Source organism: Scyliorhinus torazame, chromosome 14, assembly GCF_047496885.1.
Source record: "Scyliorhinus torazame isolate Kashiwa2021f chromosome 14, sScyTor2.1, whole genome shotgun sequence".
In the NCBI taxonomy this organism is placed as follows: domain Eukaryota; kingdom Metazoa; phylum Chordata; class Chondrichthyes; order Carcharhiniformes; family Scyliorhinidae; genus Scyliorhinus; species Scyliorhinus torazame.
In genome coordinates, this window is record NC_092720.1 from 58010073 (window position 1) to 58028021 (window position 17949).

The 17949-nt window shown below is 42.0% G+C and overlaps 1 protein-coding gene across 11 annotated transcripts in view; it reads left to right on the plus strand.

The window, feature by feature from the left end:
- The window catches only part of LOC140389755 (eukaryotic translation initiation factor 4 gamma 1-like), a 163418-nt gene that overhangs the window by 50388 nt on the left and 95081 nt on the right, over positions 1–17949 (plus strand). For all 11 annotated transcript variants that reach the window (XM_072474244.1, XM_072474243.1, XM_072474238.1 and 8 more), the window contains 2 exons: positions 1779–1958; positions 3938–4031. In XM_072474244.1, coding sequence (XP_072330345.1) covers positions 1779–1958; positions 3938–4031 — 274 coding nt within the window. The remainder of the gene's footprint in view (positions 1–1778; positions 1959–3937; positions 4032–17949) is intronic.

Sequence of the window (17949 nt, forward strand, 5' to 3'; positions counted from 1 at the left end):
TTCCTCCAGTGCACAGCCGCCACCTAATTTGTGAAGATGTGCACAGGATTCCAACCACAGTACAGGTCTCTGCTCAGCATCAGGTCCTCATGCACAAAGGAGTCCTGTCAACCAAGGATATTCAAACGCATCAAAAGAAAAGACCCATCCTGTCAGCACATTCCTAATAACTAAGAAGGGATGTCCCAAGAATAAGGGGTGTCTAAAATGCACACTCTCCTCATAACTGCAAAGATTACCGCACATTTTATTTTATAAAAAAAAAAGGAGCAAAACTGCAACTACATATAACGTGACTCAAATCGGTTTTTGCTAAAACAACCGATGACCCTTGCCCTCATGCTCACACCCTGCTTACCCTTGCTAGGGGAAAAGACCACAAGATATCAACAGCATAATCACAAGGAAGAAAAGTCCAGGATAATAACATCTATATCACTTGGAAAGGCCAAAGCAACGACAGGATTATCAAACAACCCTCCGATTCTCAAAATTCCATCCAACTGTGCACCTTCTCATGCCATGCCAACATGCGCTCCACATCTAAAGATTGCTAAAACGTGGCAGTTAATTTTCAAATTCAATTGGGAGCTCACCTACATTGGCATCTCGTAAGTGACTGGGCCGTCGAATGTTCCTTGCCTGGCCTCCACTCTCTGAAACACCACACAGCAGCATTTCTATGAACTGAAGGCATGCTCCTACCAGGGAAATGGCTCTATCTAATACCAGGAATCTCTTCTACGCTTCCACCATTTTCCCAAGGGTACTTGCAGTTAATCAAAGTGAGCACCAAAGATCTGCATCACAGAGCTGTGATAATCATCTAAAACATAATTTGCAATGGCAGCCACAATCCCGATGCAAACAGCACCACCAAGGTGTGGGCTTGCACACTAGCAAAACCACCAGCAAGCTGGATCCTATCCCAGACACCTCCAATCACTTCAATCAAATGAGGATTGGATATTCTCTTGAACCATTGTGAATTTCTGATGCTTGTGCCTGTGGGTCTTCAAGGAAGATCTTGAAATCATTCTTTTTTAACAAAGGAAGCAATTACCATTTAAAATGTTTTAGATTTTGTTTTACATTTACTAAAACTGACCACTGTCCACCAGTGGATGCTTCTGTATAGTTTTAAAAATATTACTCTCAGCTGGTGGACTACACTGATTATAAGTGCTTATTGTTTTTTGGGGGTGGGCTAGGCTAAGCACATTTTCAGCTGTATTTAACAATGCACCAGGTTATCCCTCTTGAATGTATTGGAATATTGTTAATGCAAATTTAAAAAGTTCACATACTCCCTGATTGCACTGATTTGTGATAAATTTTACATTCAGTCATGTGCAAATGACGTTAAGTGGAACTTGAGCATTGAAAACTAGTACCGTTTTGACCCGAGTCACCAATTTGAACCAACGTGGAAACTCATGGCCCTTTACACTACACTAAATGCAGTTGATTCCATGAAGTTTGTCAGAACTGTTTTCTATTTCACTGACCTGTGACTGACATGAATATTCTTTGACATCTTAGCATTTCCAGACCTACATTTAGCTTATCCTTACAGTTAAAATTATTGTAAAATGTGTAAATTTTGTTCAAATAATTTTGCCGAGTGGCAGATTTATAGGATTGCAAAAAGAAAAATGGCAGATGGCTAAAATAATTGATTTAATGTTGAACATTTCTGACGTTGGGTCTGATGTGCATACTGCATGATGTACTTTGTAGCTTATGATTATATTGTGGTTTTCTTTTCTTCTCTGTAGCAATACTACCCAAACAGAGCCCAGCAACAGAATAGTGCTTCCAGGGTTCAGAGTAGTGCAACAACTCGACCCGTGGCCTCTGCTACCCATGTCTACCCACCTGGCTCACAGACTATTATGATGATGACACAACAGATACCCACATATCAGTCATCAGGACAGTACTATGTTCCAAGCCAGGCAAGAACCTTTTGTATATGAGCTTTGTTAATTTTCTTATTTACTTTCATTTGCTAATTATTTTCTGAAACATTTTTAAACTGCCAAGCTCTTAGTATAGTGTTGAAAATCCAAACTTGCAACATATGACATTTTTGAATCCTCTGTTAATACGACCTTCCATGTATTTATTATGTTGGAGCAAGAACTGCATTCATTTATAAACTTTGGCAGTAACCTTTTTGGAGGTAAAAGTACAGTTGGAGGCCAATTAATCCATTGTCTGGATGTTCGTTTCCATTAACTGGAGCAATCCAAACTAGTCGGAGTAATAGGCTGTCCAAAACTGCAGTGTGATCTACTGTGATTGTTCTTAATGCTTTTTCAGTATTTTCCTCCAGTGTTTAATTTTCCTCCAATTTAATTACTTTGGGATAAAGCAATTCATTTCCTAGTGAATCATTATAAATGATTCTTGCTAACTATCGCTTTGCTTGTACCAATCCTGTATTGCACGTACCAATCCTGTATTGCACTGTCAGTTCGTTTGTGATTTACCAATAATGAACATTGTTATCACTTTATTCTTTAACTAATTCTTAAGTTTGAACACTTCCGTTCTACAGTTCTACAATTTTCTAACTCCATAAACCTATCTGCTCCAATGAATGCAGTGATTTTATTTTTAAGTCAATGTACAGGCTGCAGTTAAGTTCTTTAGGACTTTGTCAGAAAAAAACATTACAGCAGCATATCCCTTTCATCGTTGAATTGTAAGTTTTAAAATAATCTAAAAATAGAAAAGAAATATGCTAACTTTCTACATAACCTCTGCTTGCTGTCTCTCCTTCACTGCTCAGTGAACCTCCTGCTCTTCACACCTCCCAGTCCCTGATTGCCCCTCTCTCTGGCTTGCATCCGTGATGTTCTTGTTTCTGATCTTCTGATTTGTGGCCTCTGCTACTCCTTGATTTTCCCTCTTGCTGCGGACCCTTTCTCTCTCTCTCTCTGCTTTCCTCTCTGCAGCCCTCACCTGTGAGTGAGTGCTGTGGAGATGAGGCTTCAGGTTGCAGGAGATTTGCCATAAACTGTAGGGTCAGCAGTAAGAGGGAGAGTTAGGGAGTGGCAGAGATAGTGAACTGGAGGATCAGCAGCAAGCGCAAGGGGCAGAGCCCCATGAGCTGGAAGGTCAGGGCGTGGGAGGGGCCAATCCAAATTGTGCTGATCATGAAGCCTTATGTCAGATCCAGCATGAAATGACTTTAAAAGGAACCTCTCACCACGAAACCTGATTCGGGTCCCATTTACTAATGCCTGTTAAAGTGGAACAACTTAAACCAGGGGAACTTCAAAATGGAGACATGCTGTATTCCTCAATGTACAACAACATTCACACTTTTTATGCCTTCTCTGCCTGCAATGCATCTAGTATATTGTGTGCTTACAATTTGAATTCTTTCCCATTTAAGGATATGGCATTTATAGTCATTATCATTGTTTCTCTTGACCGTTGTATAGTCTGCTGCGTTCTTCATCACAGTTTGCTCTGACTTAACAGCAAGATGTTCTCTTCCTGCCTATGTTAAGATAATTTGAGTAAATGTAGAATGACATCACAATACTGATCCTCAGTACCCTCCACAGACTATGTTAGGTAATATTTACAAATGATGGGAAACGGCTATTCCAGCCATGCTGCCAATTCATATAAAATATCACATCAGCTGATTCATGAACTTCAATGAAATGTCAGTGAGTTAGCTAGTATGAACATGGTACATTATTCACTGGCTTTTCGGATCTTTTTCCACACCTTCTAGTCATTTTAAATTTGAGATTTGCTCAGCATAGTATAGTTTCCTCCTGTACAAGTCATTCTGTAATGGAATCAAATATATTCTGTTGCAAACTTTGTCATTGGCAGTTGTTGAAGCTGATCTTGTGGAATAAGCTTGCTTTTATAGCTGAAAGTTAATGTGAAATTTGTTTTTCTTTCTCAGTTTCGTTCTTCATTTGTACAACCAACTCAGCAGTATCCTGTTCCACCTGGAACTGGATTTTATTCAAACCCGAATCCTGGGGATTACCCTTATGGTAAGATTGCAACACTCAATTGGGAATTAAAGTAATTGTCCAGGTGCGCTGCTCAGTGGATTTTGTTGTCATTGTTTGAAATAAGAGATTGGGAGTAAATATGGTGACTTCGCATGTCAGTTACAAATTGCTATTTTGGAGACCAAGTGATGCAGTGTAATTTTGAAATTCTTTTATGGGACGTGGGCACCGCAGCTGGGCCAGCATTTGTTGCTCATCCTTGAGCTGTGATAGCATTTAAGAGTCAACCCCATTGCTGAGGACCTAGTCACAGCCAGTCAATTCTGTTCCTAATGAATATGAATTCTTCTCCTAAAACGGCCATTAATTCAGCTCAAACTAGCATATTAATCTCTGGGGACCACAGACTTCTAGTGTAGTCAGAATTTCTGATTGAGGCAAGTTTTGGTGAATTGTGGAGGTAATTCATCCCATTTACTCTTTCAAAGAGAAATCCACTTAGTCCCAGTCCTCTCTTTCTCCATGTGCATGCAAGTTCTTTCTCCTTCGAGTATTTATCTAATTCCCTTTTTCAGGTCTATTGAATGCATCCACCATCCTATTGGGAAGTGCAGTACAAACCGTAACCATCGGTTGCATTAAAAAAAAATCAGTTTCTTTTACTAATTCCCATAAACTGTGACCTCATTATTAATTCTTCAGCCGTTGGAAACCGTTTCTATGTTTACTCTTCAACTCGCTATCAATCTGCTCTGCTTCAAGGGGAAAACCCCAGTTTATCCAGACTGTCCATGGAACACCCCCATCCCTAGAACCATTATCGTAAATTTATTTTGTATGCTCGCCAAAGCAAAAAAGTGCTTCGATTTGCATTAGTTGAGTCAGTATCCAATGTGAATTCAGCGCTGGGACCAAGTTATGTGTTTCACCAGGAAAACCTAAATTCCATTTTGCGTCACTGTACTCCAATTAGTTCTTCAGTAGTGTGATATTGTCACTTTCTGCGCATTAAACATCAAGTACTGGATAAGGAACCAGTCTGCAAATGACCCACTGATATTCCTTGGCCCTATCCTCTGATTCTACTGCATTACTGTGGGCTCTTTACACCTTTTTGAATTGAAACTTTTGTACTGTAACCCAGTGCTGGATTTAGATTACTAGAACTCCACATCAGAGAGAGGATACTTTTGTTAGAGTTCATTTTGTGATCTCGGCCCAGAGTTAGGACAATATATTATGTGAGAGATCAGCAACTTGTACATCTGCAATAAATAAGTCTTGCCAGGTCTCTATTGAGGGGGAGTGCAATCTTGATGCACAAATGAGCTTATTGGCATTTTTGCCTTGCTTCTAGTAAGTGAAGAAAAGTTGTTTTCAGATGCTATGCTTAATACATGGTTCAATGCCAGATAACAGTGTCATGTGGTTTGTCATAATGGTGTAACTGTTTTGCAAAGGTAAAGATGTATCAGACAGGACATGAAAATTAGGATTGCTGTTTTGACTAATGCCTACAATTGTATTAAATAGAAAATTTATGTAAAAGCAAAAATCTATAGGTTGGGTAGTGAAAAGTGATGTACTGGTGTACTGCGCCATGGAATGACAGAGCATAGATTTGTGTTCAATTTCATAACATGGTGAGTTCCTCCTTTATTATCAGGATGATGTACTGAGCAGAAGTTAAATACTCAAGTGGATGAAGTTAAATTCCAAGGCTTTTTCAAACCAGTTTGATATCTTTCTGGCCTCGGTGTTAGTTGCCCCACTAATTTATTTATGAATAACTAATTTCCATATTGTGCCATTTAAGTATCATTGAATATACAAGTTAGTAGTGACATGACTTACTTTAATAAAAAGCTAACATAGCAATATAAGCTTAAATTTTTTACTAGCATTATTGGCATGGCGGACACTGGGATTCCAAATTTTTTAGTTTCAAGTGAAAATGAGACGAGTGATGTAATCAACTGGAAATACTCAGCAAATCTTGGCAGCATCTGTGGCGAGAGAAAGGATCAACATTTCAGGTCTTGAAATGTTAGTTTTGTTTCTTTTTCAACAGATGCTGCCTGGCCTGCGTATTTCCAACATTCTCTGATTAGATATCGATGCTGGACTTTTGCTTTCGCGCAATTCTAAGTTTACATTAAGTACAGTACTTGTACATCAGCTAAGAACCTTTTGCAGCAAATAATAAATGTATCCCTTTATGGACTAGTCTAGATAATGAATGGTTAAGGAAGGAATTAGCTGTTTACAATACTGTAAGTGAATTTATTAATGATTTGTTCTGGCTAGCTATGCTCTGCATACCTACCATTCTCTTGGAAATGCTGTATAAGTTGGGTATTTCAATTTGGATCGGCAAATCAAAAAGTTACCTTCCCAAATATAGTAATTCGGTATTGTATACTTTAAATTGCTTGTTTTTAGTTGCAACAAATTTTGTTTAATTTAAAACCTTATTTTTATATTACGTCTTGTAATTAAAGCCAATGGGCAAGATCTTCCGGCTGTTTACACAAGCGGAATGTTCCGGTCCTGCCAATGATGCACCACCACTGCATGTTTCCCGGCGACATGGGGTGGATTCAATGGGAAATCCCGTTGACCAGAAGATACCGCCAACGGTTGGCTGCCTCTCATCACTGAGAAACATGCTGTGGGGAGGCCAGAGAATCTCGCCCAATATTTTAACGTTATTTTTGTTGATGCTGGCCTTAGTTAATGAGAACCGCTGTTTAATAAACTGGGTGCATGTGATCAATTCATTGTGATTGATGTTGAAATGGGCTGCATGCTCCATTTTGGTCTTGCTAAATTTCTTTGAATTTTGTCTGCCCAAATGCTTTGGGGTTCTTGAATTAGTTCAGAATGTAAATGACGAGCAGAAACCGGCAAATGGAAGGAATGCCAGGTGAAATCTTTGGTTAAGGGCCTTCACCGCATGCTAGTTTAACTGGTATTGTGGAGTTTATACATATTTTTAGTTTTTGATTGTAGCAAATAAACATTGGTCTGGGCGTATTCCCATAGATAAAAGTCCTCATTCCACCCATGTCCCATAACCAGATATTATTAGCTTATTTTCAAGAATGCGCAAGTATTCTAATGCCATACACCTATTTTAAAATTTTAATTAAAACATTACTTTTTTGTTCATCTGTACAACATTGCAAGGTGATACAGAACTATTTGTTCATGACATATTAAAAACCGCTTGATTTGAGGGATAAGCCCTTTTGGTTGCTTTGGAAACTCTTAAAAGTGTTATGGGCCAGGGTTTAGAGAACCCCAAAGTGTATCATGGAGTTCACCTGACCCACAACTTTTAATAGATTGTGGTATGGGGAGCACATGGCCCACTCTACAGGTGTGGTACAGCAGAAATGGAAAAGTATTTTTAAAAACAAAACAATGTTTATTCTATGAACTCAAGTTAACCTTTTTAAAACATAGTGAACATCTTAGCAATCATTAATTCAAATACAACCCCCAAAGAATACAACACTAAGTAATGCTTACGCTGTCCTTTTAACATCCAGAAGACTTACAAAAAAACACCTTTTAACAGAAGCACATCAGGTTAAAGTCACTACTGAAAACATTTATAATTCTGAATTCACCAAATGATCAAGAGATAGTCTTTTCATGGCAGAGAGATCAACAGTACAGCTGCTCTGTCTGGCTTCAGCTCCCACACTGAAAACGAAACTATAAAACACCCTGCAGCAAACAGCCTAAAATGAAAGTAAAAAGCTGACAGACAGCCTCGCTCCACCCACACTGCAGTAATATGATTAGAGAAACATTTCTTAAAGCAACATTCTCGTGACACAAGGAATGGGGGCACCGCATAGTAAAAGGAGGAAAATTAACTACTTGTATAATGCAATGTAAGAATAACTGTTTTGAAAGAATTGGGGAAGCAAAAATGCATGTTAATGAGAAAGGTGGTTCCAGCAGTGGTAACCCACAGATGTGGTTATATAATCTACGATAAACAAAATGTGCTTTTGGGTGCTTATTGTCATTTCTGGTAATATAACACCTTGTGACAGTTGAACGTAATGGTTTATATTCTTCAAACTGTGCTTGGTTATTGAATCAGTTGGCCAAGCACAGATTTTTGGAACAAATTTGCGGGCAGCTTGCAAATTATGGAAATCCCGGGGCTCTGCAAGTTGTTTTGGCCAGCAAGGTATTGTTTTCTCACGATAAAACAATTATATAGTTGCTACCTTTTTGTTTGAGAGAGTCCTGGAAATAATTGACCATTGAGGTTATTGGACTTTGAACTGAAAAGCAATTTGTTTAAAGCTAATTTACAGTTCTTAATTGTTTCAGAACAGCATTCCATGGGGTGAACGCCGGAAGAATTTTTGGACTTTGCAATTTAAATGCTTTGTACTGGCCTCCAGTAAGCAGGTTCTAGTTGATGCACTGCAAAATAGATGGATAACTGCCTAAATGTCATGAGTGAAAATAACAAATTAAGGTGGAAATGTTTGTTTTCTGCAGCTCGTTCTTTAAATAGAAAGTAGGAGTTTGATTTACCAGATCTTACTTCCCTTTATTTGTCGAACAGAAGCTTTTCGTGGTGCAGACTATGCCTGAGAAGAAAGCTGATTTTCTTGGATATTGGTACATCTAACTTAATAACTCATTAAGGTGTGTGTATAGGCTGAGCTGATTGACAAACAGTATGACATCTGATCCGAGTCATGTGATAACATGGCAACAGCAAGGGTGCATCTTTGGTTCTGTGCCTTGGAGCGGGAAGAAAGTGTAGATCAAGACCCTTGCTTCTGGTTGCTATCTATCTACCTACCAAACTTTCAGAAAGGTGTTAGAACATCGAAAAATACAGCACAGAACAGCCCACGATGTTGTGCCGAACTTTTGTCCTAGATTAAGAACAAATTAATCTCCACCCCATCATTCTACCGTAATCCATGTACCTATCCAATAGCCGCTTGAAGGTCCCTAATGTTTCCAAATCAACTGCGTCCACAGGCAGTGCATTCCATGCTCCCACTACTCTCTAGGTAAAGACCCTACCTCTGACATCCCCCCCCCCCCCCCCCCCTATATCTTCCACCATTCACCTTAAATTTATGTCCCCTTGTAATGGTTTGTTTTACCTGGAGGAAAAGTCTCTGACTGTCTACTCTTATCTATTCCCCTGATCATCTTATAAACCTCTATCAAGTTGCCCCTCATCCTGTTCCATTCTAATGAGAAAAGGCCTAGCACCCTCAACCTTTCCTCGGAAGACCTACTCTCCATTCCAGGCAACATCCTGGTAAATCTCCTTTGCACCATTTCCAAAGCTTCCACATCCTTCCTAAAATGAGGCGACCAGAACCCCGCACACTACTCCAACTGTGGCCGTACCAAGGTTTTGTACAGCTGCATCATCACCTTACGGCTCTTAAGTTCAATCCTCTGCTAATGAACGCTAGCACACCATAGGCCTTCTTCACAGTTCTATCCACTTGAATGGCAACTTTCAAAGATCCATGAACATAGACCCCAAGATCTCGCTGCTCCTCCACATTGCCAAGAACCCTACCGTTAACCCTGTATTCCGCATTCATATTTGTCCTTCCAAATTGACAACCTCTCACTTTTCAGGGTTAAACTCCATCTGCCACTTAGCCCAGCTCTGCTTCCTATCTATGTCTCTTTGCAGCCGACACCAGCCCTCCTCACTATCCACAACTCCACCAATCTTCATATCGTCTGCAAATTTACTGACCCACCCTTCAACTCCCTCATCCAAGTCATTAATGAAAATCACAAACAGCAGAGGACCCAGAACTGATCCCTGCGATACGCCACTGGCAACTGGGCTCCGGGCTGAATATTTGCCATCCACCACCACTCTCTGACTTCTATCGGTTAGCCAGTTCGTTATCCAACTGGCCAAATTTCCCACTATCCCATGCCTCCTTACTTTCTGCATAAGCCTACCATGGGGAACCTTCTCAAATGCCTTACTAAAATCCATGTACACTCCATCCACTGCTTTACCTTCATCCACGTGCTTGGTCACCTCCTCAAAGAACTCAATAAGACTTGTGAGGCAAGACCTACCCCTCATAAATCTATGGGGAAAGTGGACAAGATGGGTTGTGAGTGTCAAAATTCAAAAAGCCTTTCATTTGCTATGGAGGTTCAGTTAGCAGGAATATCAAATTGAATGATGAATGCCAGAAAGCTGCCTGTCTGTACAGTAGCCCAAGTGAATCTTTTAAGGGATAGGAGAGAAAGAAAATAAGAATGTTTGAAATACACAAATGCTGGAAGATGAAAAAAGAGCTCCAGTTGCAGGTCTGCGACTTTTCAACAAAACTGAGAAAAGTTAAAAAATGTAATAGGTTTTCGGCAATTGAGAATTGCGGGGGCGGGGGGAGGGAGAGACTTTAACAGGGTTAGAGGGGTAGGTAAGAATAGATAAAAGATTTCCTGGTGCAAGCGAAAGTGAGAAGTGAAGAAACAAAGGTTGTGGCTAGAGCAACTATGGATGGCAGGATAACTGCTTGTAAAACGTATGGGAAATGAGAGCAGTGAGATTAAAACCAAACCAGCAAAAAAAACACAAAGCAAAATGGGGCAGAGATTACAATGTAAAATTGTTGAACTCCATGGACTCCATCTTAAGATGAGGTGCTATGCTTGAGCTTGTATTCAGCTTTACTGGAACATATTTGGGTCAAGACCATAAGACATAGGAGTGGAAGTAAGGCCATTCGGCCCATCGAGTCCACTCACCATTCAATCATGGCTGACTTCAACTCCATTTACCCGCTCTCTCTCTCTCTCCATAGCCCTTAATTCCTCGAGAAATCAAGAATTAATCAACTTCTGTCTTAAAGACATTCAACGTCCCGGCCTCCACCGCCCTCTGGCAATGAATTCCACAGACCCACCACTCTCTGGCTGAAGAAATTTGTCCTCATCTCTGTTCTAAAGTGACGCCCTTTTATTCTAGGGCTGTGCCACCCGGTCCTAGTCTCCCCTGCTAATGGATACAACTTCCCTCCGTCCACCCTATCTAAGCCATTCATTATCTTGTAAGTTTCTATTAGATCTCCCCTCCACCTCCTAAACTCCAATAAATATAATCCCAGGATCCTCAGATGTTCATCGTATGTTAGGCCGACCATTCCTGGGATCATCCGTGTGAATCTCCGCTGGGCCCACTCCAGTGCCAGTATGTCCTTCCTGAGGTGTGGGGCCCAAAATTGCTCACAGTATTCTAAATGGGGCCTGACTAATGCTTTATAAAGCTTCAGAAGTACATCCCTGCTTTTATATTCCAAGTCTCTTGAGATAAATGACAACATTGCATTTGCTTTCTTAATTACGGACTCAACCTGCAAGTTCACCTTTAGAGAATCCTGGACTAGGACTCCCAAGTCGCTTTGCACTTCAGCATTATGAATTTTGTCACCGTTTAGAAAATAGTCCATGCCTCTATTCTTTTTTCCAAAGTGCAAGACCTCACACTTGCCCCCGTTGAATTTCAGCAGCCATTTCTTGGACCACTCTCCTAACCTGTCTAAATCTTTCTGCAGCCTCCCCACCTCCTCAATACTACCTGCCCTCCACGTATCTTTGTATCATCGGCAAACCTAGCCAGAATGCCCCCAGTCCCGTCATCTAGATCGTTAATATATAAAGAGAAAGCTGTGGCCCCAACACTGAACCCCGCGGGACACCACTCGTCACCGGTTGCCATTCCGGAAAAGAACCTTTTATCCCAACTTTCTGCCTGACAGCCAATCGTCAATCCATGTTTGTATCTTGCCTCGAATACCATGGGCCCTTATTTTACTCCGCAGTCTCCCGTGAGGCACCTTATCAAAGGCCTTTTGGAAGTCAAGATAGATAACATCCATTGGCTCTCCTTGATCTAACCTATTTGTTATCTCTTCAAAGAACTCTAACAGGTTTGTCAGGCATGACCTCCCCTTACTAAATCCATGCTGACTTGTCCTAATCCGACCCTGCACTTCCAAGAATTTAGAAATCTCATCCTTCACGATGGATTCTAGAATCTTGCCAAAAACCGAGGTTAGGCTAATTGGCCTATAATTTTCTATCTTTTTTCTTGTTCCCTTCTTGAACAGGGGGGTTACAACAGCGATTTTCCAATCCTCTGGGACTTTCCCTGACTCCAGTGACTTTTGAAAGATCATAACTAACGCCTCCACTATTTCTTCAGCTATCTCCTTTAGAACTCTAGGATGTAGTCCATCTGGGCCCGGAGATTTATCAATTTTTAGACCTCTTAGTTTCTCTAGCACTTTCTCCTTTGTGATGGCTACCATATTCAACTCTGCCCCCTGACTCGCCGGAATTGTTGGGATATTACTCCTGTCTTCTACTGTGAAGACTGACGCAAAGTACTTATTTAGTTCCTCAGCTATTTCCATGTCTCCCATCACTAGATTACCAGCGTCATTTTGGAGCGGCCCAATGTCAACTTTTGCCTCCCGTTTGTTTATAATGTATTTAAAGAAACTTTTACTATCATTCCTAATGTTATTGGCTAGCCTACCTTCATATTTGATCCTCTCTTTCCTTATTTCTCTCTTTGTTATCCGCTGTTTGTTTTTGTAGCCTTCCCTTCTGACTTCCCACTACTCTTTGCCACATTATAGGCTTTCTCTTTTGCTTTGATGCATTCCCTGACTTCCTTTGTTAGCTATGGCTGCCTAATCCCCCCCCTCTGATAACCTTTCTTTTCTTTGGGATGAACCTCTGTACTGTGTCCTCAATTACTCCCAGAAACTCCTGCCATTGCTGTTCTGTCTTTCCCACTAGGCTCTGCTCCCAGTCGATTTTCGTCAGTTCCTCCCTCATGCCCCTGTAGTTACCTTTATTTAACTGTAACCCCTTTACATCTGATTCTACCTTCTTTCTTTCAAATTGCAGACTGAATTCTACCATATTATGATCACTGCCTCCTAAGGGTTCCCTTACTTTAGGATCTTTTATCAAGTCTGGCTCATTACATAACACTAAGTCCAGAATGGCCTGTTCCCTCGTGGGCTCCATCACGAGCTGTTCGAAAAGGCCCTCCTGTAAACATTCAATGAATTCCCTTTCTTTGGGTCCACTGGCAACATTATTTACCCAGTCCACCTGCATATTGAAGTCTCCCATGATCACTGTGACCTTGCCTTTCTGACATGCCCTTTCTATTTCGTGGTGCATTTTGTGCCCCTGGTCCTGACCACTGTTAGGAGGCCTGTACATAACTCCCAATATGTTTTTTTTGCCTTTGTGGTTCCTCAACTCTACCCACACAGACTCCACATCATCTGACCCTATGTCGTTTATTGCTATTGATTTAAATTCATTCCTAATTAACAAGGCAACCCCGCCCCCTCTGCCCACCTCTCTGTCTTTTCGATAGGTTGTGAATCCCTGGATGTTTAAATGCCAGTCCGGAACCCCCTGCAACCACATCTCTGTGATGCCTACCACATCATACCTGCCAGTCACCATCTGGGCCACAAGCTCATCTACCTTGTTCCGTACACTGTACGCATTTAAATATAGCACCTTCAATTCTCTATTGACCGTCCCTTTTTGTTTTCTTAGTGTGGTGGACCTTGGTTTACTGAGCCTTTCCATACACTGTCATGTTTTTTGAGATGGGGACTATCGTAACCTCTCCTGAGTTCTGTCTTTTCGTGCTTTTTTGTATTCCTAAGCAGCTATGCTTCCCACTGATTACTTCACCTCTTGGTTCCCTGACTCCCCCCCCCCCCCCCCCAAATCTCTAGTTTAAAGTCCTATTGACCACCCTATTTACTATTTTCGCCAGAACACTGGTCCCAGCTCGGTTCAGTGGTGACCATCCCAACTGTATAGGTCCCCCCTGTCCCAAAACTGATGCCAGTGTCCCATGAAAAGGAACCCCTCTTTCCCACACCACTCTTTCAGCCACGTGTTAACTTCCCTTATTCTTGCCTCCCTATGCCAATTTGCACGTGGGTCGGGCAGTAATCCGGAGATTATGACCCTTGAGGACCTGTTTTTTAAATTTGAATACTAGCTCTTTATAATCTCTAAACCGGTCCTCTTTCCTAGACTTGCCTATGTTGTTGGTACCGACATGGACCACAACAACTGGATCCTCCCCCTCCTTCTCCAGTATCCTTTCAAGCTGGTCAGAGATGTCCCGCACCATGGCACCGGGCAGGCAACATACCATGTGGGACTCTTTATCCTGCTCACAAAGGATACTATCTATCCCCCTGATAATAGAATCCCCTACAACTACAACTTGCCTATTTACTCCCTCCCCTTGAATGGCCTGCTGAACCATGGTGCCTCGGTCAGCTGGCTCATCCTTCCTGTAGCCCTGTTCGCCATCCACACAGGGAGCAAGTGCCTCGTACCTGTTGGACCGGGTCAAGGGCTGAGGCTCCTGAGTTCCTGACTGCTGGTTCCCTTTGCCTGCCTGACTTGCAGTCACACCCTGCTGTCCCTGGCCACTGGCGGGATTTAACTACTTACTCTGACAGGTGTGACTGCCTCCTGAAACAGTGTCCAGGTAAGTCTCCCCCTCCCGGATGTGCCTCAGTGTTTGAAGCTCAGACTCCAGCTCATCAACTCTGAGCCGGAGCTCTTCGAGCAGCCAACACTTACTGCAGATGTGGTCGCTGCAGCTCGCAATGGGATCTGCCAGCTCCCACATCAAGCAGCTCAAGCGCAACACCTGACCAGCCATCTCTAATTAATTAATTAGTTTAATTTAAGTTTACGAGTTTAGCTGTGTTTTTTTTTAAATTTGGGGCTGATTTGCTATCAACCAATCAGATTACAGCTTCCCTCTGACGTCATTTTGAGAAAAAAAAGTGGAAAACAGGAAGTTACCGTTAGATTTTTGTACTCTCACAGAGACTGCTCCTCCTCCTCTGAACGGCTCCCGAAACTAGGCCGCGATCCCCGGGTTAAAGTAGGTTTTTTTATAGTCTCAGAGACGGCTCCTCCTCCTCCGAACGGCTCCCGAAACTAGGCCCGAAGTAAGAGAGAGAACAAAACAGTAGGGAAAAAGCACCTTCTCTCACTCTGCACCAAATTACCAAGTTTCAAATTCCCACTCTGGATGTGTCTTACTCAAGGGTCAAGGACAGAATGGGAGAACGGTGCCAAGTCCATGAAAGTTTGGGATCACGTTTGTGGGCTGCACAGATGTATTTGCATATTAGTCAATTAGTTTGTAATTGGCCTCACCAATGTGGAAAATATGTTATTGAGCAGTGAATGCAGAATATTAAATTGAAAGTACAAATAAATCACCATTTCAGTTGGAAGGAGTATTTGAACCTTCCATCGGTGAGATGGCAGGAGGCAAAAGGAAAGATGTTGCCGGGATGGTGCCCGAGGAAAGGGAACGCCGGAGGATTGGACCATGCTTTCATGATGGGAACGATAGAACAAAGAACAATGCAGCACAGGATCAGACCCTTTGGCCCTCCAAGCCTGTACCGGTCATGATACCAACGATCCTTTGGAATGTTGGAAGGGAGGGTCATATTTGTACAGTGGTGGTAGAATGGCAGAGGGTGATCTGGTAACCAAGGATGATGATGTCAAGCGGAACCCTGCTGTGGATCTGAGAGGGAGGAGAAGCGTTGAGAAAAGAATTGAATGAAAATGAGTGGACATGGTTGACACGTGACCTCTGCAGTGGGTGGGGAATCATCGGTTAGGGAAAAAAGACCCATTGGAAGTGCTAGTATGAAAGGTAGCATTTTCTGAACAGATGATCTTTATTAATATAATCTTTATTATTATTGTCACAAGTAGGCTTACATTACACTGCAATGAAGTTACTGTAAAAATCCACTAGTCGCCACACTCTGGCGCCTGTTCGGGTACAATGAGGGAGAATTCAGAACATCCAAATTTCCTAACAGCATGTCTTTCGGGACTTGTGGGAGGAAACCGGAGCAGCTGGAGGAAACCCGTGCAGACTCGCACAGACAAGTGACCCAAGCCGGAAATCGAACCTGGGACCCTGGCGCTGTGAAGCAACAGTGCTAACCACTGTGCTACCTTGCTACCCATAGGAGATGGAGAGTGAGAAATTGGGGAAATGGAATAAGTGGCTGCCGAGTGTGATGAAGTCTCGGTATCTGCGAGAGTTGTGGACCTCAGTGACTTGGTAACTAGCCAATCCCAATGGATGGGGCCAGAGAAATCGAGGAAGGAAAGAGTTTGAGGTGGCTCAAAGGTGATGGTGAGAGAAGGATGGAAATTGGATGCAGAATTTTTCAGTTTCGGGTCAAAGCAGAAAATGGTTGGGCCTCCGTTCAAGGAAGAAGCAGAACGCTCTCAGACAATTCAGTTGAAGGTTTGGGTTGTACAGAGATTGAATGTCCATTGTGGAAAGGGAGGGGTTAAGACGAGGAAATTGACGGAAGGCATTGGAAGAATCATCGATTTAGATTGGAAAAGACTGGATGAAGGAAGAAAAAATACAGTTTTGATGGGAAGCAATATCTGGTCAGTGGGGGCAGGAACAGGCTGAAGTGATGTGACTACCAGGGCAGTCCTGTTTGTGGATTTTCATAAGCAGGTTAAAGTGCTTCACAATGCCAAGGTTGAGGTACTGTGAAATTCAAGGTTGTGGAGGGGAGGAACTGAGGTCAGTGACAGTCTTAGAACCTCTGTCAGTGACATTTTGTGGAAACTCGATGTTCAGTGGTGGGGTCATGGATAGGGGAGGTATCTGTGTTGTTCAGCCTCTGCTAGGTAGAAGTAGACATGCCATGCTGGAATGTGTGCTGCTTGCTGTTAGAATGTGATCTTTTCATGTGCTGAGCTGCTGACCCGTTTGATTGTGTGCGGTGAGTTTACTGCTTTTTGTTTCGGGATGCAAAATACTCCTGCAAGGAAGGTTCAACTAGGATTTCTCTTCCCCTCTCGGAATGAGAAAAACAAGATAACATAGGTCATTTCCAGGTGTATTCTTGATGGTTTTTGCAGGCAAAACAATTGTTATTTGGAATTCTAGCAAAAATAAAACGCCAGGAGCGATTGTGAGCAACTATTCTGAAAACCTGTGTCAAAATGATTGAAATCAGGATTTTTGTAAATGGAAATTCAGATGCAATCATGTAACATAATGTTGCCTCTTTTATGTCTTTGTTCTGTAAAATTTGTGGGCACCACGGTGGCACAAGTGGATAGCACCAGGGTCCCAGGTTCAATTCCCTGCTGGGTCACTGTCTGTGCGGAGTCTGCACTTTCTCCCCGTGTCTGTGTGGGTTTCCTCCAGGTGCTCTGGTTTTCCCCCCACAGTCCAAAGACATGCAGATTAGGTGGATTGGCCATGATAAATTGCCCTTAGTGACAAAAAAGGTTAGGAGGGTTTATTGTGTTACAGGGATTGGGTGGAAGTGAGGGCTTAAGTGAGTCGGTGCAGACTAGATGGGCCAAATGGCCTCCTCTTCTGCAATCTGTTCCATGTTCTAAAATAGCTGAAATTTCGGGTTTTTCAGATGATAAATTGTAACGCCATTTTAAAAAAACCAAAGCATTTGCTTTTTGAATTGCCTTAAATGGAGTAATTTATCCTTGTGACTTGAAATTTCATGGAGTTTTATTGTATGAAATGAGTTCTTGCCAATCAGCTTTTTACCGTTCTCATTTGGAGCATTTGTCAGATTACAGGATCAGCAAACAATTGCTTTTAAAATCCTATTGAGCAGAAGTGCAGTTAGTTTTTACATTAATATTGTGCACAACCTACTGACTTTATTCCCCTTGCCTTGTATGTCGTCTTTGCGTGATTAATGCACTGTTGGACTTTGTAGTTAAATTTTTACGGTGTTTTTGAAGTGATTTAGACTCTACTCTAAACAAATACTTTCCATATTGATGATAACTAATGAATCTTAAGTGCACCTGCGTGAGT